Source organism: Camarhynchus parvulus, chromosome 7 (assembly GCF_901933205.1).
Source record: "Camarhynchus parvulus chromosome 7, STF_HiC, whole genome shotgun sequence".
Taxonomy (NCBI): Eukaryota; Metazoa; Chordata; class Aves; order Passeriformes; family Thraupidae; genus Camarhynchus; species Camarhynchus parvulus.
Genome location: NC_044577.1, coordinates 12,193,679 through 12,216,348, shown reverse-complemented (window position 1 = coordinate 12,216,348; position 22,670 = coordinate 12,193,679). Strand labels below are relative to the sequence as shown.

Here is a 22,670-nt window from a genome sequence, read left to right as displayed (position 1 = left end):
AAAACCTAAAGGCATATTGGCCTGTCTTGAAAAAGTAATTTCATTTTATGTCATGACACTGTGAAGTAATTGTGCTCAAAATAACTGGTTTTACTGCCTAAATACGTTTTTAGTACTTGAGCATCCAGGTGGATTCAATTGTGCTTGCAATTTTGCAGACATTAACGAGGGAGACTAAATGACTGAGGCGGGGAAAGAGAACAATGCTGCACTCCTGGGAGACAGCCTGACACACAGCCCAGAGCACAGCACAAGCTCTCAGGAGCCTCAAAGTCTAGACCGGTTTTGACCACTGACTGACATACGTTATAATGCTAAGCATGGAAAATAAAACACAACTGTTCTCTGTGTCTTTTACAAAAATAATACTGGCTAAAATCTTCAACAAGTGTAAACTATCAAATAACAGAAATCACTGACTCCAAAAGAAGCAGGATTACAAGCCAAATTTGGTCAGCTTTTAAGAATAAGAACTTCCTTCCTGAGCATCTTTGCCAAAAGCAACATGTGAAACAGCATGAATATAAGCAACACCTGAACTGTTACAAAATACATTAAAAATAAATTACTTAAATCCAGAAATATTATTCTGATGGGCTAAAGCACACTTAGAAGTTGAATTTTTATGTCAATAACTGTTTACAGGACCATAGCCTTAACTCCAAAAGCTATTTCACTTTTCACAGAAGTTTTCATAAAGAAATAATGTACAAGGCACACCAAACACTGTGGGCCAAACACATTCTACAGTTTATTACACATATTACATTCTTAAATAAAAATGCGTCACATAACATTTTTGCATAGATATCTTACAATATACCAATTTAAAAAAGAATTATGAAACAGACCAGTAACAAAAATAAATTTTTTCTTCATTAATAATTTTGTAACATTAACATACCACCATCATATAATACAAATAATATTTTTAAATCTTAAGACTTTTTGTACAGCAAAAAAACTGACAAAGTAATATATTTTTATATATATATATATATATAAAAAGCTTAAAAAAAATAAAATGTCAAAAAAAGGCAGAACTGAGGGCTACAAGATTGGGTACTTCTGTGATATATTAGAAATACCAGAGTAGGCCTGAGAGAACGTGACCGAGGGCATCTCCGAAATGCACTTGTCAGACACATCTGGTAAAAGAAAAATTATAGTGCAAAATGAAAGTCCTTCAAGCAATGTTGTTTGTTTTTTGATTTTTTTTTGGTTTTTTTTTTTAATAGGGAGCATTCATACATTTTGTTGTTTTTGTTGTTAAACAAAATTTCCCCAAACAAAAATCTAAGGTGTGGCAGAGAGCAAGAAAAGTTTCAAAGAACAAAAGGGAAAACAGGTCACTTTGAAAAGCAAAAAAAAAAAAAAACCAAAAAAACCCAAAAAAAACTCAGCCTGCATTATTATTTTTTTCAACTAGATGAGCAGACATGCCAAACTAAGGCCTTGTTTCTAAGAGAAAAGCTCTTATGGTTTATAAGCAGTGATTTCAAAACCAGGTACTTAAACTGGTGCAAGAACCTTCCTGGAGAGGTATCTGAATTAGTTGAAGCATTTCTTACACTTCAGCTTAACTGCATAGGATGCCAATGCAAACTTGATCCAGGCAACCACATAACAGGTGCAGCTACAAAGTGATTTAGCTAGACTGATTTTAATGTAGGACAGCTTCCCTGGTAGAGACATGGCCTTGGTAACAAAGTAGTGTTTAAACCAGTGTTTTGATCTACTTCCAGAATCTGACAGGTCTGGGGATTTAAATACAGAGTGATGGGTAAAACATATGTTGCAAAACACAAAGATCAGCCCTTCAGCCATTCAGGCCTTTCAGGGACTGCATGTTAGCTTTTCATTTCCCCGAGAGCCCAACAATAAAGGCTAAAATTCCCATGTTTCTGTCCATTCTAGTTCCCTTTAGTGTGTACATGCGAAGCCCTCATCCCCCTCCCTTCCCACTTCCCCTCCCAATCCCCAAAATTGCAGCCTACTCATTCACAGTACACAGCAACATGTATTTCCCAGCACTGTTGAAAACTTTCCTACAGAAGCGGACATGATTCCTAAAATGCAGTGGCAACAGCAAGTGCCCTCCTTAAATGAAAGCAATAGGCACAGTTGGCTACTACAAACTGTAAGTCAGTAGCTCAGTTTGCTCTTCTGTGTAGGTATATACAGTATACTGTTGTACATCCACACCCACACAGAGACAGGGTGGAGAACCTGTTTTCTGGCAGTATATAGAAGTTAGGACCAAAGCACTTAAAAAAAAGGTAATCAAAGCTTTCATTTTGAAAATCACAGATTCCAACTTCAATTATTACACCAAAAATGCCATCAACAAGCATTAAGGAAAACTATAAAACCCTGTTTCTAAAATGACGCCTGCATTTGAAAGTTTTCAGGGAGGGAAACTCATTCTTGAGGTGATAAAGGCAGTCTACTCCCCATCTCGACATTTTTATGTATATAATTTATATATACAACTATATCATTATATATATAATTTATATAGCACAAGTATTGTCAAGACTTCTTCCTCTAAGGGAGGACTCTAAGGGAGGAGGAACTTCTCAGCTTTACAACACAGATCTTAGTACCTGGTAGGCCAGATCCTACAGTCCTCACAATGCTAAATCTTGCCACTGAAGCCTGTGCAGAGCTGTGAAGGAGAAAGACTGCAGTAGTCATCCCTAAACTATTAATAAAAAGAGACTCGAGTGTGACAAAAGGAAGAAAAATATCCAAGCTTGATCTAGAAAAGATCATTCATTAAAGTGTAGTTTAAATGCTAATGAAAGACAGGCAAGACTTGTCAATGTTGGGAGAAAAGTATTTCTGCTTTTTCAAGACAAAGTTAAATAGTTACTGTCAAGCATTGTTCTTCTTTCTAGTTATGCAGATATCTTTACAAGTGCAATTCTATCTGAAATCAGCAAAAAGTATTTTAGAAGTTCTGGGGTAGAGCATTGCCCAGGATATGCTCAAAAACAGTCCAGGAAAGCTCAAAACATTGCCCAGGAAAGCTCAAAAACAGTCTCACTGGATGGAATGACAGAATGTACCAAGTCCTGAATGAAATCAAGAGTAAAAGCCCTTGATCCACTGAGTGCTGGCCTTGTAACATTAAATTATTTACAAAATTTTCCTCTTTATTTTTTAAATTTAAAGATTTTGACATACATTAAGAGGAAGGGAAACACTTAAGGAAGTTGGACTTCTTCAGCTTTGCCAAAAGTACCAATTACCACCTCTTCTGTATACAGACAAATAGTGTGTTAAATAGGGGGAGCAACCTTTATATTAGATTCAAACCCCAAACTGTCTAGGGTCAGATAAAAATGAGGGAGAAAGCCTGATTCTGTAGATATCAGAAAGGTCACAACTAAGATATACTGAGTCACTGCAACAATCATATTGATCAACTCCGTTTTAGCTATACACCCTGGTGATTAGTTACTTTTTTATACTTGAAGTTAAAACAATTCCAAAAGCAAGAACTGAGGGATCCTCTTGCATTCAGATTCTTCTTCCCTGTCAGTGTTTGGTCAGTGCTTCCCATGCACTAAGTGAAAATGTGCTACTCCAAGAAAAACAGCAATTCCAAAAAGTCTGAGGAAAATAAGAATGAATGAAAAAAAATGTTCACCTTTGTAGAAATATGTTGGCTTAGATTTCAGGTCCTGGAAACCATTTCTGAGACATCACATGGGTCTTCTAGACTAGCAAACTTGTTTCCATAATATCTGGCTGTGACACATATCAAGGTAGGATATTGCTTCAAACTGGTTTGCTAAGGGTTTGGGTTCTTTTAAGATTTCTTCCTCTCTAGGTCTCCCTCATGAAGAAACCTTATAAAGTTTAACAAGGATGAAACTCTCAGAATTCAAGAAAAAACCTACAGATCTGCCCTACAGTCTGTTTCATCAGCACAAGACTATGAAGAAATAGAACCAGAAAATATTTAGTAAGTAAAAGCTGTGAAATGAATCACAGAAATACAGAAAAATTAATATTAGAAGGTATTTCTGGAGGTCACCAAATCCAACATTCAACCCTTTGTTTAGTGAGATCAAATTGCTCAGGGCCTTGTCCAAGACATTGAAAGAATCCAGAATTTCACTTCAGTTGCTAGTTTAGCCAGGTAATGTAATTGTCTAGACTGAGTACCAGCTACTAAAAAAGAACAACTCAGAGATAATGAAAAATACTCTGGATTCTGCCATCCACTTTTAGACCAAGCTCTATAAAATATATCTGATATTTTATGTTACTCTTTATCTCCTAAGGGGAAGACCAAACAGAACAATGATGCACTGAAGAGCAGTTTTAGGGTAAGAAGTGACTAAAATACAGCATCATGTGTCTTCATATTTGATACAGTACAAATGAAACAATATATATTTTTTAGTTCAAAGTGAACCATCAATGATCATGTCGAGAAAAACCGAATCTTGCTAGCCAGGGCTCAAGCTGGTGGTACAGAAGTATATTTTTATAAGCATATTTTTATGCACAGATTTGGCAAATTTAATTAGAAAACTATGTATAACAGTGCTTCCTAAATTATTTTTTATTGGTCAGTTTTCAAAATAGAATCTTGACTTTAAGTTGTCTCAGATAATGGAAAAATCCAGAATAAATATATTTTATCAACACTGTAACATACAAAGCATATCTTGACCTGGAATATTCTGTCTTGGTCTCTCCAGTCACGAAAATGATTGACATATGGGAGCAAGTCTAGCAGAGATTCACCACCAAGGCAGTGGAACACATGATGGATGAAGAGAGGCCGAGAGACATGATGCAGCCTTAGGAAGAGAAGGGTAAGTGTAGATCTTATTGCTATCTCCAAATACCTAACCAAGACTGTAGAGAAGAAGCCAGACTCTTCTTGGAGGTGCACAGTGGAAGAGGCCTGAAAACAGGTTTGAACATGAAAAATTCCTACTTGACACACAGATTTTTGGATTTTTTTTTTTTTAACCATGATAGTGGTTAAATATTGGAACAGCTTGGACAGACAGATTGCAGAATTTCCATTCTTGAGGATATTTAAAACTCAGCTGAATACAGACATGAGCAACCAGCTCAAGTTGGAGGTTGGCTAAGATGGCCTCTGGAGGCCCCTTTCCACATGCAGGATTCGATGATTGACTGTTCTGATCCAAAATATTATTTAGCTAATCACAAAAACTCACATTTATTTTAGTTGCTTCCTCTGTGTACACTATTTTGGGAGACTTTAGGTCAATCTGTTTTCATCCTATAGTACCATAACCTTGGAAACCGCTATCTGATTTTCTTATAATGGCTCCTCTTTTGCAAATAGGCATAAATCTCACATTGAAGGAAACAAGGTAAACTTCTACTTCTCAGTCCTCAACTGTCACCTAATTTATGGGTTTGCTTTCAAGAAGCCTTACACAGAGCCTTTCCTCTTTAGCCTGATTCTACTCATAATTTACAGAGAGAGAACAACTGTACAACTTTAGCAAGGAGACACAGGCCCAAAAAGGAACTAACTATAACAGACTACACAAGTTTGAAGTGTACAGCCTAAAATATCCACAAAGAAACAAAACTTGTCATTGCAAAAAAAACCAAATCCTGGAATGTGTCACTCTTTATGCCTTTCCAAAATGGAGACTCCCTCTATAAAATATGAAAGTTAAGGTTCAAAATTTTAATAATGACTACGACACTTGCATATGAGCACCCAAAAACTAAAGTCAAGATATTGACTGGGTACACCATATATACAGCTGAAAAATATCACCCTTTTCAAACATAAGAGGTGGTTTCAAAGCTCAAATTTTAGCTTCAGAGTTGAAGACCGGCTACAAAGCCTGAGAAATTTGAAATCTGCCTTTTACTCCCCTTTTTTTCTATGTTTTTTAGGCTATTTGGATCCAGGATTTAGATGTAGGCCTGCCTTTTAAACAAAGTAAAGATATATTTCAGCATTTTTTCCCTTGGGGCCCTTGTTCTGGTATATTTAAATAAGAAGCCAACAATACCATAAATGACAACTGGAACTAAAAAACAGACTTGCTTGACTTTTTCCAATTTAAATAGAGTCTGGTGTTTAAACCATCACTTTAATTATTAAGGTTTGTATACTACTGATAGCATGCCTAAAGGCAGGTGTGTTCAGAGAGCAAAGGAGGATATTTATGCAGGTTCATGGCCAATGAATATCGTAGGGGAGAATTTGAGAGCATAAATTTTAGGACACTACAGTAAAGAAATTCTAGGATTCTCTTATACTTTTTTTTATCTAATGCACTCACTGGATGCTCTACAGTTTCACACAGCTGAGGTTTCAGTTCCCATTAGACATCTTCCTGAGGGGCAACAGAGGGGCAGCACCAATCTCTGCTCTCTGGTGACCAGTGACAGGATCCAAGGGAATGGGATGAAGCTGTGTCAGGGGAGGTTGAGGCTGAACATTAGGAAAATGTTCTTCACCCAGAAGGTGGTCAGACACTGGAAAAGGCTCCCCAGGGAAGTCGTCACAGCCCCAAGCCAGCCAGAGCTCAAGGAGCATTTGGACAACACTCTCAGGCACATGGTGGGATTCTTGGGACGTCCTGCGCAGGGCCAGAAGTTGGACTTGGTGATCCTTGTGGGTCCCTTACAACTCAGGACACTCTGTGATTCTGTGATCTGGCAGGATGCTCTATTTGTTCCAACACAAATTGGATTCTAGGGCCCTCAGTCCCAGTGGAACAGCTGGGTGGAATGGCCATAAGAAGTATGCAAATACAGAAGTAGAGAAATACGAGATTGTCGGCAAGCAGTGCTCTGCAATTTTTAAATGTATACATATATATATATATAAGCATATATATATACACATATAGAGTATAGTTAGTTTTAAATCTTTGGAATAAATTCAATTTTTTCTTCTCTCTCTTTCTTTCTGACTTTCTTTCACTCTCTGTCATGCTCTTATCATGAATATTACATCATTGCCCCTAAAAGATGGTTAGATTTTGGTCCATATTTCATGCCATATGGACCAGACATCGTATTTCCCCCCTGTCCCCAAAGTGTTCAGTTGACAGTCACAGTGTTTTGTGAAAACTGTGAGGAAAACCAGCATCTTTTGAATAAATTCAATCTCTCACTGGAACCAAAGGTTGCAAAATGCTGAGAATTCAAGTGCCAAGGATCCCAGTGACAGCTCTTAAAAACATCTATTGAGTTTCTTGTTTGCTCTTTTTCCCCTTAGAGTACAATTTTACCTCCCAAAAGATAAATTAAGGGAAATATTTAACAGTCAATGAGTCAAAACAGTCAAAGAAGGGCAGTTGGCTAATTATAAAAGAGCAGCAACCATTTGTGGACCACGCGCTATTTTGTTTCATTTCTAGAGACATCTTGTAGGGATGGTCCGAGAATATACAAAATATACAACCTAATGACCGCCTGCCTGCTTGCATAGGCCATTTTCATGGTCCTAAATGCAGTCTTTGGAGTCAGAGCCAGTGCCAAATAGGTTAAAATACAAGTTATGGCAATACATTTTTTTAGGTTTTTTTTTCCTTTTGTAATGAAGACTTTAATCCACTTTGAGCCAAAGAAATCAAATTATCAATATGACGGAAGGGTGAGCATGAGACCTCCACTTCTCCTTGATGATTCACACCGTAGGCCAAAATGGACCTCTAGGTTAGTAATACTTTGGACCAATCATTTGGAAATGCCTCACTGCTGTATGTAAAATCCAATCCCTTCCTTCACCGCTCACATGGTTACATTTTTTCATATAGGAGTGGGCTACAGCATCAACTTGATGAACAGAAAAGCAGGACTTTGATATTTTCTTTAACGGGCTAATGCTGAATGAAGCCATTGTACTTGGAAGAGGTTCTTGATTTCCTACTCAGAGACTGGAGTAGGATTTTTGGCTTGGGGGTTTTTTTTTGTGTGTAAGATGCTCAACAAACAGATTTAAATTAAAACGTCTGCAGGTGCTCTTTACAGAAACAAAAGGCTAATGTTTTAAATTGGTTAATAGAAGAACTGCAAGAAAAAGCAACATAATTCACCACTAAATCATTGTGGGTTGTGGCTAATCTGCTCACATGATGTGGAAGGAATCCTGTAGTCATGCCTGTGTGGCCAGTCCCAGACTGATATCCAGGTGAAGACAAGGAGTTCTGAAGATCACTTGTTTGTGGAGAAAAGAGAAAAAAGGTTTAAGCTTCCAAACAAGCTTTTAAAGTTTTTTGTTCAAAAAATAAACAAGAAGTCCTAGCTATGGCAATAAGGTGAGGCTTACAGAGATATTAGGTGCTGTATCTCAGGGGTTTATCCCTTGGCTACTTAGCCATTGTGGCAGCAGCTTCCAGAGTCCCTAGTGCATATGTTGTGCAATTGCCAAAAAAAAAAAATTAAAATAAAAACAACCAACAAAAATATAATCCTCCATGAAGTCTACATAAACTCAGGCCAAAAAGAGGATGTTTGTGTCACAAGTGTCACTCCATAGTCTACTGCCATTAAGGCCACTGGTATTGACTTAAAAGGATCTCAGTAGTTCAGTTCTGGGAAGAAGAACCAAAACCAAGACAGGTCAAAGTGTCTGTGAGAAGTCTGATGCACTGAAAATTAGGAATTCTCAGAGTAAGAACAAAAAAACCAAGAGTTAATTTTGGCTACCAAACTGGGATTTGGTTTTCTAGGTCATTGTTTTCCCCCCATCTATTTAAAAAGAAAGTTAGTGCTACAAATATGCAACTTCAAGACGACATAATCCTCTACTGAGTTGCACTGAGAAGCAAGTTAGATAAGCCCCTCTTACTGCCGTCCACCTGCAGGGAAGCCTCCTCTGTTTTCTTTGATTTCCACTGGCAAAAACAGGAAACAAATCCAAGAGGGATGAAGTACTGTAAGTAATTGTTCTTTTTCACTGACTTCATCTCTATATCATTTCCTCGCCTGCATCTTCTCCCATCCAGCTGGGGCAAGGCATAAAAGAACCGATGTAGGTACGGAAGTGTAACTGGGAGCATGACACTGTGAGCGTGTGGTCCCTGTACAGAGGGTTACATGGGATCAAGTTCTCTTCTCCTGTAAGGTAGCACGTTGTAACTTGAGTTCCACTTTCATCTCACAACACTTAGCCCAGATGACATCCATGCCAAGCTGGCTGATATTTAGATGTGTCTCTTCATGTGGAGGGCGAGGTGATCCGACCTGGAAAAACACCTGCAACATAAAGCAAGCAGGAAATGAAATAAGTACAGGATTTTGGAAAACAGTGTTTCTGCTCCTTCCTTGTTATGTACAGGAGAAAATACATATCCCAGTTTAGAGACATTCCTTGAGCTATCCATGGATCGCCACCAAAGTCTGTGTGATCGACGTCTGTGACCACAGAATAGGCAACTACCCTGGCTCTTCAGCACCTAAAGAGGTGACTTTTATACCTTCCCTGTTCCTCTCCCTCTCACTTCTTTCACTGAGTCAGATATCAGGGAAGAGTGCTCATCTATGCAGCTGTACTATAAAACCAAATATTTAGTATGCATGTGTTTGCATATTAAAAAAATAAATAAAACAAATCAGTTTTATTCAGCAACACCATTTTTAAAAATACCAGCTTTCTCAAGTGCCCACTCCTTGCAAAAAGCACCAAAGAATGATGCTAGTTTTGAAAGCTGAATTCTCATTTCTAACTCCAAACTGGATGGAAATCTGGCTCAGAGTTTGGAGGCTGACAATCCATCAGGGTTCATAATTCTCCCTTCCTCTCAGCTGGGAATCTGGGTGGTAGTATGTGGATTCTGATGAATATTATCTCCCTGAAGGATGTTGACAGAAGATATTATGCCTATTTTGTAAGAGTGACAATTGAAAGACAGAGAAGGCAAGGAAGTTGTAAATCGCACAGGTGTGGTAAAACCAGGGGAAAAAAAGAAAGCCAGGACTTGAGCTTTCAACTTGCTCTTTATCCACAAAGACTTTTCCATCTCATAATAAAACATAATGTTTTGTCATTCTGAACATGTAGCTGGATCCTGATGAGATAGACTCCATAGCCATTAGATATGGGATTGACAGCACCAATCCATTACACCCACCATCACAGCGCCATTTAAGATACGTACAGCACCGGCAGCAAACTACAGGAGAAGCAGGCAGTGGCTCTGGCTGCTACCCCACAGCCCTAAAATGGAGCCTGTCACAGTGGCAGGAGTCAGATGCACTCGGAAATTAAACTTCTACTAGAAACTTCCGCAGAACATTTAAAACCAGGACGTTTTCAAGTTCCCTGCAAATTCTGGCTTACCTTCTTTCCACCTTAAGCCACAAGATAGTGGCTTATTTATTTTTAAAATATTTACTACAAATATCATACCAACCACCATATACCTGTGGCTTTTGAGTAAACTGGTTCTGTAGGCTCCAAGAACACTAGGAAAAGCTACTTACAGACCTGATTTGCCTGGCATGTCTTTTCTGTGCTCCACAGAACTAGAGTATAAAGCAGCCACCAATAACGGTCTGAAGAATATCCACATGGTTTATTGTAAGAATCAAGATAGCTCATATATGGGCACCGAGTGTATTTTTAAAAAAGCAGTAGTTGAGTGTTTTGTAGTTTTCAGGAAGAAGCAGAACAAACTGAACAACCCCCTCAAAAAGCCAATAATGATAGATTAAAAAAAGAACAGTCAATCTAAATACCCAAAGCATAAATACCCTAAGCAGAGAAAAGCTGAGGAAGAGAACTATAAAAATGAAACTATTTTAAATAGTTAGAGGACCTTTTCTGTCCTGCTAAAGTATTCCACTGCACATGTGATCAATCAGCATCTACACACAGAAATGAGTGATCACGAGGTACATTTTTAGGACAAAGAAACCTTAAAATAAGACAACTTCCACAAGAAAAGTAATTTACTCATCTTCTGTGAATGAGCAAGGAGCATAACTCTGCTTAAGTCATCTCTTCTCTACTTGCAGGGCTTATAAGGGAGTTAATACCTTCAGAATGGCAAAAATGAGACTTCAAATAGGATGGAGGAGGCATTCCACCAATGTCCTACAGGAGGCAGAGCAAGGCACATGTGAATCTGACACTGGACACTGGGCTTTCACCACAGCAGGCTCTGCACAGCTAGAATTTTCTAGCCCTAGAGTGACAAAATACATCCTTGGACCAATGTCGCTCTCATCAGTCTTAAACTGAGAAAGCAGCATGCTCTGGCTACAAGGGCTGCCAAAACAAAACAACAGCTTGAGTGGCTGCCAAAAAGACATGCACCAGCTGGCACTTCAGTCTAGGACTAGTCATAAGACCCCCACCCAAGCACAGCTTTTCCTCTCCAGTTGTCTCTTTTACAGATGCAACCCAGGAAAGTGTACGCTGAGTCACACCACAGCCAGATCTGTAAAAATTATAGATTCAGTACATTGCTTCACATCAGTAACTACCATATTAACACCCATAATATTTTTATAGGTAATAAAATGGTGCCATATTTGCTAGTTTATAGCTAATAAAGTGGTACAATACTAATTCTTCACATTCTCCCGCTGACTAATTTGATTAGTTCTATCTTTGGTAAGGCTGGTGGATGTGGATAATTATTTTCCACTGTAAAACAGTCCATACAAAATTTCTGCAGCTAAATCACACTGTCAAAAAGCCTATTGATTACTGGACACACTTCTTTTTTTTTTTCTTTCTGGGACTAGAGGCAGCAGTGGAAGAGGCTCCACAGGATAAGCTGTCAAAGGAAACTACTCTTCAGAAATCAAGGAACAGGGGATTGCTGGTCTCTAGTCCTGCCCATGGCATGAGAATTTGCTCTGCACCTCTGGCTCTACACCTCTTTCAGTTCCAGACCAGCTCTGCACATCACACGTGGGCCCATCACAGTCTCCTCCATCATCCCCCCCTCAGTCTAGCTCTTCCTAGAAAGAACAGTTTATGCTAGAATAAGACACTCTAATTATAAAACTCCTACAGGGATGTGTGATACACAAATTCCCTGCTCCCAGACATGATTCCTTCCTTTTTCTTTTTGCTGTATCTCCTTAGCAACACAATTCCGCTTGGCATTGAAGCCTCTGAAGGAGAAAAAGGGAAGGTAAGTACAATGAGAGAGAAAATATTGCTCAGCCATCTTTCCTACCAGCTGTGGATTTTCCACTGTGGGATGTGTTCATTCCAGCGAAGTGCACTCTCAGCTTGCTATCAACAAGGAAACCATGAGCACGTGTGCACATATGCAGAGAGGAATAGGCATCCCAACAGTCTGGCACTAAGCTGCTATCTCCCAAACACCTATTTATCCAGAACCAGCAAGTGCCACTACCCTGTCAAACCCTTCCCCTTGAAGTGCTGAGGACTTGCACTGTGTGAGGAACAACCCTAGCCTGCATTTCTGAAGAGCAAAATTCCTGGGGAATGCTAACAACCAGCATAACCCTGGCACCTGGAAGGCACTAAGTGTTGCTGTTGAGGCGGTCAGGACACAAAGCAGAGACTTCAGACAGTTTCAGTTGGTAACACTTTATTTTTGAACATGGCTAACTTTTATACACTTTTCAATTGTTTATACTTTTTCTATACTAACTATTGGCTACAATAAATCAACATAATACTATTGGTGAAGAGTTATAGTGACTTCACATCTAGCTGCAAGATTCTCTTATCTTTCTTCTCTCGATCTCTTGGTTACAGCCTTGGAGAGAGCTCTTTATCAGCTTCTTCTTACTTCTCGACTTCTTCTCACTCCTTTAGCTAACAGGCCTGCTGTTAGCCCCTTCCACAACTAAGGACTTTCCTGGGGTGCTTCCCACACCACTTTAGCCTTTTCTCCTTTCTCTCCTGCTGCCACAAAGCCACACACCACTTGCAGTACATATGATGTTACTCAAAGCAGTGGTAGTTTGCCAGCTATGACTAATGATGTGATCTGTGGGCTGCATGGTGTTGGGATAGGGCTGGGACAGCAGCAGAAGAGAATCTCATCTCTTTTGTTATAAAATTTACTTATACACAGAGGACATTAATACTCCTTTGACATTGGTCCGAAGGTGAGAGACACAAGCACATCTAAAAACAGTCTTGGAAGGAAACTGCAGCCAGATAGTGTGAACATCATCCCCCTCTGCTATCTGAATCACCCCTTCCATGCTCTGTTTGCCAAGATACAGCCTTCAGCTCTGAACAACAACAGGCACAGGATTTGTGCTACATCAGTGTTGTTAAAACAGCTCCGATCAGCTCCTTAAAACCTAACAAGGCAGCATGTCTGAGAGAGTGGCCACAGCTTCTGTCGATAATGGGGAGTGCAATAAAGAGTAGCCGTTCAAATACAGAGAAACTGTTCTCCAGCTGGAACCCTGGCTCAGGAAGGCACATCTTTAAAAGCCTGCCTAAATGACTAAAGGCAGTTTTGGGCTCATGTTTCAGTGCTCGCTTGAGGTGACCTCTGCAGTAGGTGGTAGCAAAGAGGCCTGAGAATGAGAAAAGAATGAAAAACAGTAGTATGGCAGAGTGGGGTAAAAGAACAGGCACTGTCACTCTAAAAGCTTGGAACAATTAACTGGGGGAATAAGGACAAATCTGCCTCCTATCACCACACACAAATAGTATGGGCATAGAGTTTAACAGTGCACAATTCTCACCACTCTAAATTTTATTAATAATGTTTTGCCTTCATCTACAGATTCAGCAGAAGAGCAAAAACACATTAGATGATTACAGGAATATATCTCTTGACTGCAGTGACTGAGTTTGCTGCCAAACAAAAAAGCCAGGTAGAAAGGGACAATATGTGGAGGGAGAATAACGAACATTAACAAAGAGCTGAAAGAAACCAAGGAGGTGAAAATACCAGCTGTATTTCTCTAGATCTCTGCTAAAAATATTGTTTGTCCTGACACAGAAACCCTAGGGCTGTGTGTGTGTTTGTGGGGCCACTCGAGGAAAGAAAAGAGAAAGGCAATGCCTTACATTTAAAACAGAGGATATAATTGTTCTCATTCACAGAAGTGCTTAAACAAAAGCAGAACTGCAGAGGTCCCTACTTGGCTTATCCTGTCCCTCATCTGAGCAAACAAAAGATGATCCAGGGATAAAACAAAAGATAATCCAAGAGGAAGCCCTCCGTGGGGGAAGGGGAACGGGAAGAGGGGAGACAAGGGCAGAAGAGCACTTAAGGAGATGAAGCTCTTGGAAAGGCAGGATGTGAAAATGATCAAATTTCCTTCCCATAAAAGGATGGGGTCCCTTGTTTATGTCTCACACATCCTCTCTCCACACATATTCTCTGTTGGTCTGGTGTACCCACAGGCTTCCTAGAGGCTTTATTGTATTACAAAACGTTTCCTTATCACAGTCGAGAACCTTAGTGCTGCATTAAAAAGATGGGTAATTTTCTTAAGCCTCTTTTAAAAATATATATAAATAGGATTAGCTGGATAACATGTTCGGATGCAAGCACATTATTTGATTACTCTATAGTGGATCCAGGTTTCACCCAGGGCACTGCCAATCTTCAGCTGGGGGGGTGAGTGGGGGAGAAGTGCTCATTGTTAGATCCTGTCAGTGCTGTCAAGAGTCATTACAGGGGTAATTGCTTTTGCTCCACCCTGATTTCTTATCAGCTGGGATTGGGGATGTGGAGAAGGGTGTTCTTTTGGTTTGTTTCTAAACTGAAAGAACCCAGCTTTCAAAAACACTCAGCACCAAGCAAGGACGACCAGATTTTTCAGAGCAGCTCAGTATTTACTGAAGCAGCTGGAGCAGCGAGGCTGCAGAAACGTGCCGCGGTGGGAGCTGCAAGGGCGGCTCTGGCAGGAGCTGCTCAGCTCACACCGCATTTCCGAGTCCCGGAGCGCTGCTGCTGACAGGCTCCTCGGGAACCTCGGCCCCGCGCACCTGTCAGGCTTTCACATCTGGGCCCTCTCACAATGAAGGTGCAGAGCATCTCCCACTTCAAACAGATGTCAAGAGTAGGTTTTAAAACTGTAGGAAAAGATTCACTAATTAGCAGGAATGTGCAGAGATCATTGATCTTACACAAAACAACCCCATGAACTTGAACGGTAAAACGTGTCTAAATCACTCTTGGGCTTTTGAGAATGGTGCCCTTTGTTGTCTTTTCTTTAGGAGCCCTGGACTCAGTGCTGAGAAGACAACGATCATACAGAAATTGAATGCTTTTTCCCTAGAGGTTTCTTATAGATTTGGGCCACTTGTGGCACACAGCCATACACTCCCCATTCCTCCTGCCATACGCCAATGTTTTTGTGAGGCTGACCCTGCCAAAATGTGGGTAGCCAGCAGTGGTACTTGGGGTAGTCCTTGAAGCAGAGCAAATAGAGGGAGCTTTGCCTTTGTGAGCACAGCAGGCTTACAGGATCACAAGACACAAAGCTGGGGACATGCTTTGTGGAGAGGTCCATCACTGAAATGGTCTAAGGCCCTCTGGATGTCTTCTCTGCTTTAAGAGTATTAACAAGACCTGCCCTGTGAACTGAATCCTGTGCCCACAACAGACATCAGCAGGGTTCAGTCAGGCCTACACCTGGTCCCACATTTTGTTCTGTGCTGTGGGATTAGACTGCTTAGGAAGAATTCCCCATCTGCCAGCCTGCCTGGCCACTAAGGCAGAGAGGAGAGGAGCTGAGAGGGTCCCTCCATGGTACAGGGATCCAGGCAGTGGGACAGAAGGGACCTCTCTGCTGGGGGCCAGGTCTCTTATCTCTGGGAGCTGGCAGCTCCATGCCAGTCACAAAAGTCCACAGGTTTCTTGAACACCACGTTAGGAGCTGCATTACCTGTCACAATGGTTGCATTTAAAGGGCTTTGCACCCGTGTGCTTTCTGTAATGCCTCGTGAGCTCGTCGCTCCGTGCAAAACGCCACTCGCACCCTTCCCACGAGCACTTGTAAGGCTTCTCACCTGCAGGGGGGAGGAGAGAACAGTCAGCGTGGCAGCAGCAGCATTATGAGCACTCAACTTCAAGCCCCATGTCCCCCCACCCTGCCTCTAACCCATTCGAGTCAGTTAGCCCTTCACACAATTCACAGTCAGCATGGCATGCAAATAACTTAGGGCTTGTATACTGGGGACAGTTCCAGTTCAGATTTTACTACAGTTAAAATTCTCGCACAACCTTATATCTTGTTTCTAACAAAACCAGCCAACTGGCCTTTGAAGAAGCTTTAAGAATGTCCTCAAATGTCTAAGCAGCTGTGTGGCTGAAGCTTGAATTTCAAACAGCTTTTCAGCTCACTCTAACCTTGCCAGATGTATTACTGCAGTATTTGAGTGACTGTACTAATACCTGGACACTGTACAGGCGTGCACCACTCCTGAGTGACCACCACTACTGCATCACACGCTTTACTCTGATTCTATCTACCCCTTGTGATTCTATTTACCCCTTGTGTGGCCAGCCTCACATCTGCTCCCCTCAAGCATTCAAGCCTGCTGCTCCAAGGACTGCAACTTTTTTACTTGCTTCTGACAACAAAATCTACTCCCGGGACCAAGAAATTACGTGAGAGGATACATTTTTATTTCTTTGAATTGGCTGGTACTTCAGGCTTCTTACACTACACCTTCATCAGCTGTTATTCTGTTCCAAAATATTAACAATACCATTGAAGGCAGTGAAAAGGTGTAGTGGTAAGACGAGAGAGATTCTAGTCTGCTGGTAGGAGTTGGACTCAATGATTCTTGTGGATCCCTTCCAACTCAGGATATTCTATGATTCTATGCTCATACCTAACTATCTTCTAATGCACATCAGTCTCTGCAGATCAAAGTCTGCCATGGTGTAACATCTGTGGAGTCATTGACGCCTTCTGATGAAGAATCCCAGGTCATGACTCCCTTTTCCTTTTCAGTGCACATGCATTGGTGTGCATTCAAATTTAACATCTCCCTCCCACAACAAATGCTCCAGTTATCTCCTCCTACAGAAACTCCATGTCACTCTTCCCCATGCAGTCAGTTGAGATAAAAGTCAGACAAGAAATCACTTTCACTACCAAGATTTTAAGTGGATTATTACTTATTTATTTGTTCTTAAAATTGCTAAGAAGGTAATCTTAAAAAACCCACCACAGGCCACACAGAGGCTGCAATCTGTAAGACCACTCTAGGCCAGTCACATGAAACAATCATTTGACCACAGCAAAGACACAGATTGCTATACTTAGTGCATCTATTCAGCAAGTATAAGAGTGAGATCTGGATATGGGAGACCTATGTATATCATGATGATGAACTGAAGAGGCAAAAAGAGCAAGAAAAGTGAAAAGGGAAGAAAAATTGCAGCAAAATACACGAAAAAATGCTGTTCTCTGCTTTGTTTCTGCAGGCTCCTTGTTGCACAGGCAGCTTTGCTGCACAGTGGTCATCTGCCCCAGACAGAACAGTAGAATGGGCTGAGACCTCAACTGAAGTTGAGCCATTTTATTGGCCTTTGAGAAATTTATTTGGCTCAGTAGTTCAATTAAAGGATTCATTGGGATGATGTTGTGAAGAAGGGGCAGCAACTGGCAAGACTACACCAAAATATCCATTTATCCCACAGTCCCTGAATGAAGAAAGGCCATCCTGGATGTCCCTGCTGTGAGTCGCAGTCCCCCATGGGAAAATGCCCAAGAGGACAAGGGACTGAGCCAACAAAAACACTACCCCACTTAGAATGCACCTGCTTGGTCATTTCTGCAGACTCACCTCTTGCTCCTTTATTCTTTGGACAGGATTTCTTCAGGAAAATAAGAAGTTAGAATCTTCTCAGTGTGCAAGGTGCTGGTGTCTTGTTTCTGGGCTGGTTACTCAACTGTACCTCAAACACTGTCACCAGTGCTGGCCCCATGCACTGGAGCTGCAGTTGCAGCAGTCTCCCCCCGGCCCTTTGCACCCTACCTGTCAAACAGCATCTGCTCTCCTCAGAAAAACAGGGATTTCTCAGTCCTGTGCCTGTGATGGAGCACCAGTTTGTCTGAACATTTCATGGATTATTTTAAAAAGCTGCCAGTAAACAAGCTTCCATGATAATGCAGTTCCTTGGTTCTCTGACGCTCTCTAGTGCCTACCTTAGAGTGGAGACAGCCAGGCAGGGAAACTGCCTTGCAGCATATTTGCCACACACACACTGCAAAGCAAATGCAGAGATGACTGCTCAGCCAAATCTGGCAGGTACAGCCAGTCTGAAGGATACAGTCATCTACAGAGCAGAAGGGTGAAGAAAAAGCATCCTGGGCTTTCTGTGAGACTATATAGGCTACTAGGACAGAAGTGGCGTTTGGCTTGCTAAAATTTGTCAAGAGTTTTGAAAATAGACAGTGCTATATATATATATAGGTTACAAGAGACAGAAAAGCCAAGCACGATTACTGGTGAACCCACAGCATTACACATATCTCTGTTACTTGCTGCAGGGGCTCCTCTCCCAAGTGTTCCAGCTTTGGCCTTGCACAGCCCTGAGCTGAGTTTTGTTTTTTCTTTGTAACCCAAGCCCTGTTCAGCAAAATGCCAGACAGTACCTCTCAGGGCTGCAGACTACACGCTGCCATAGCAGGCTGCCAGTGCACAAGGTAAATGCAAAGGAGCACAGTGACCTTTAAAGCCATGTCAGACAGCTCCTTGACCCAGAGACCTCCAAGAGGTTTGATTTCCTGCCGTCCTGCAGCTACTCAAAAACACAAGAGGGAAGGAGAAGAGAGACCTGCCTGTGTCTGCATGTGAAGACTAAAAACAAACTGCTCCTTCAATGGCTGCTGTCACCTTATATGAAGATGAAATGGAAGTGTATCTTGCCAAGGTGCACATATGTAGAAAGCATGGGAATGAAAAAGGGGGGAGGGTCCTCCTACCTCACTACTGGCAATAGCAGGGAGGAAAAATGGGAAGGATCCTTTCCATGTGTTAGGCTGCTCTTCTCTTGTTCAGAGGATTAGTGAGACTAAAAAGATAGATGATGAACTCTTCTGCTGAAGGCAATGGCAAAACTCCTACTCACTTTCACAGGGCCAGGATCTCCCTCTTTTTAAGAAATTAATTATAAGCTGCAAATCCAGTTAAAAATAGGAACATCACAGAGTTGTGCCACACTGACCTTTTTCTAATTTCTCAAATTAAAAACCACATTCAAAATTTGTGTCTGCAAGCCACACCCAGGAAGGAGGCTCTACTCCTTACTTCACCTTTATTTAACACAAGGATCTATGCAGCCCTTAAACAAATCCATAAATCCACATTTCTACAAACACACTCACCAAAACAGTCCTACAGAAATGCTATTAGCCCTTCAGATATACTTTAGGGTTTCAGCCCATCATGACTGCACACTTCTGTGAAGCAGCCTCTCTTCCCTGTGGCTGTGTCCTGTGGTCCATACCTCATTTTAACCTTTTCATGTTCCTAGAGTACATTTTATACCCTGAGACTAGGATGCCTGGGGAGTAGGCTCTCTGTTCCACTTCTGTTTATGGCACCTCACCCAACTGAGCTCTTCTTCTAAAGTACCCCCAAAGCACATTTCAGTGCAGTCTGGCCCTCCATCCTCTATTTCATCCAGCCTGGTCCAATCTGGTAACTGGAGGACAAAGACCTTTGAAAATTTATGGGAAACAGGCAATAGTGAAGCTAAAGTTATATAAAATCATAACAAAAAATCCATCAGACTTTGGCAGCCCTGAAATCAGGTCACTGTTCCTTTTGTGACTAAGATGAATGCAAGACTATATATTAGGCATCTAGTTACAGAAATAAACAAATTATTGGTACAGCTTTTTCTTGAAAGCCAAAAATTTATCATTTGGAAGTATGAAAAGCCAAGCACACAATCCCATTTACACTCCTGTGGCAAACACCCACTAGGTTTCCAGCAAAACATGATGGACATAGCTGGGCTGGTTCTGTAATGACCACCACAGTGGAATTTGGAACTTCTCCCTCCATTTTCCAGCCTCAGGAATTCTTGGTGAGTTTTGCAGCTCATGCAGCTCTAGACATTGAAAGCAAACATCTGACCCTGCCACCTATGGCATTCTTTTTCAAGTTAATGGGGAGGCAAAGGCATGGGTGGGCTGCGACACCTCATACCCAGGCAGTCTGGAATTGGAGGTGAATTCCTCTGCCTTGATGGTGCAGGGGGCCAGGCAAGCAGCTCAGCTGCACTCACCTGTACCTTTGCTCTCCAGCCACAAACCAGAGAACATCAGGTTTTTGCTCCAACACATATTTAAACTGTAAACCCTGCACAAACCTTCACAACAAATATTTCCTCACAAAACACAGCGATGTTGCCTCTTCTCAAGATCCAGAGACCCTCAGGCCTTGCCACCTACATCCCAGAGGCACCCTCTAGGTCCCAGACATATTTCTTTTGTCCAAGAAGTAAGGCAGTGTTTGCTAAGACATCTCAGAGAGGCTGTTTCAGCAGAGTGATTAGTAGAAACATTAGGTTACAGGACACAGAGGTACCTACTCAAGGTCAGCTGAGGACATGATCACAAAACTACAGCACATAATGGGCACAATACACTTCTCATAGCTGCATTGTTTATTGCCCGTCCCAAGGGTTAAAAAGTCATAAGTGCACTCTTCTACAGAAATAATGAGATTTTAAAGAAGAAAACAATAATATTCAGACATCATTTGCCTTCTGCTTTGTAGATAACCTAGGGCCATGGTTTTAAACCTCTCTTTGCAGCCCTGCAAGCTAGGAACATTTATTTTGAAATGCAGAGGAAGAAATTTGCTCTCTATTCCCCAAATTTCAACAGCAGGGACTTTAAGAAGAAAACCCTCCAGATTTAGGGATGTGCACAATAAGATCACAGAGTTCCAGTGTGATGAGGTGAAACCCTGGCTCCATCCAAGTCATTGGAAAAATGTTCATTAGGCTCAAGTTTCACCCTGTATCTTTATGGAATTGAAAGCAAAGATATTATGATTTTCCATCCATATCTATTTCCTTACCATCCCGGGCACTCTCCTGCAGGGCACTTAGTAAAACAATCAAGAAGTTTAAGCTCCCAGTCCTGCAGTGAGCTTCAGGGGAGAATCACAGTCAAAATCCTTGCTGATACTTCTCTGTCCTAAAATGCAGTAATGTCATGGGACTCCTTTAGTCCCTTGACACTCCTTATTGATTCAGCCAAAAATGTTTAAAGAAACTGAGGGGAAACTCCCAAATTCAGCCTATATGCATATTTGGAAGGCTATTCAAAGCAAACATTACTTGCACTATGTTTGAAGAGCTCCTTAATATTACACAGCTACACAAAGCTAACATGTAAAAGTGTGTTTCAGAAAACAACAGGAAAAAACTAGCATGTTTATAATCCACTGAGAATTTTTCATATATAGTTTCAAAATCCAAGGAAAAGTTGTCTGAAAAAAACCACAAATATTTCCTTCCTTTTATAATCTGTAATTAAAAAACCATTTAAAATGAAACTAGTTCTAAAAGTCTCAATTTCTACAAGTATGTATTGAAAGACACTTTCAGCTACACTGGTTTGAAGATTGATGTTCCCAGAGAACTAGACAACCTGTAAAATTACAGCTGAAAAAAGGAATTAAATGCAAGATTTCTTGCATGTATTTTTCCTATAAGGAAGCTCTGGGGTCTGATATGTGTGAAGAATCAAGTAGTGCTTTTTAAGAATGTTTTAATAACTTTCCTTGCTACCCTAAGAGTGTTTTAATGATTTTTCTTGCTACCCTTCCTGAGAAATCCTTTTGGGACCTACTGCTCCTGGGCTGAGTAGGACCATGCTGTTGCAGGAGCAGCAGTGTCACTGCAGGGTGAACCCAGGCATCCTTCAGAGGCCAGTGCCTGTGGGGATGCTGCTGCTGCTGACAGGGGTCACTCAGAAGTGTCAGAAGCTGGTGTGGTTTTGGGGGAGAAGCAGCCCTCCAGAGCACCTTGCAGAGAAATGCCAGGCAGCCATTCCTAGCTGCTCTACAGTTTATGATGAAAGTCTGCCTCAGCACAAGGAGAACCCTAATGTGGAACTTCACATTACCAATATTTTATATTTATGTAGCACTCTTCATCTCCAAGGGTCCCTGAGAGCTTTACAAGCTACATACATGGCATACCAATGAAGCCAAGCCATAATTCTTCTAATTAGCTGACCATCAGCACACAGCACATGGCACAACAGAAAATGTTACTGGTCACTCCTCTCTTCCTATGTAAAGTGCTATATGAGATTTAATAGAAACATATCTCAGAAGGACATTTGGGGTTAAGGACCACTGAAAAATGAAATCTAACAAGACAGGTCTCCTTAACACCAGTGCCTGTCTTCCCTCATTACATATACACACTTTGTCAAATGGGAGACTCAGAAGAGGAGCTGCCCCAGACCTGCTCCCCGCTTTCACACCACATTCAGCAGGTTACCATCACATGGCTCAGGCAGCTGCTCTGCTGGGGAGGTTACAAAAAAGCTGGTGAGAGGCTGCAGTCCAGAGCACAACAACATCAGCCTCTTTTTAAGATTAATAAGTTCATTTCTTTAGCAAAAAGGAAGAGCAGGCTATTTAATACACACATCCTCTGGAGATCAATGCTAATATCTAAGTGTATGTGCATGCAACCCATCAACCAGTAAAACTAATTACAAAAATCAATTTCAGATACTTTTCTGAG

The 22,670-nt window shown here is 41.2% G+C and overlaps 1 protein-coding gene across 4 annotated transcripts in view; it reads right to left on the bottom strand.

Moving 5' to 3' along the window:
• Window positions 1-597: 597 nt before the first annotated feature.
• The window catches only part of KLF7 (Kruppel like factor 7), a 65,716-nt gene continuing 43,643 nt past the window's right edge, over window positions 598-22,670 (bottom strand). For 2 of the 4 annotated variants that reach the window (XM_030951988.1, XM_030951991.1), the window contains exons 3-4: window positions 15,823-15,946; window positions 598-9,228 (exon numbers count right to left, since the gene is read on the bottom strand). In XM_030951988.1, the coding sequence (XP_030807848.1) occupies window positions 9,177-9,228; window positions 15,823-15,946 (176 nt within the window). In that variant the 3' untranslated portion in view covers window positions 598-9,176. Of the gene's footprint in view, window positions 9,229-13,288; window positions 15,947-22,670 lie in introns of those variants that run through there. The other 2 variants (XM_030951989.1, XM_030951990.1) reach the window with 2 other exon arrangements.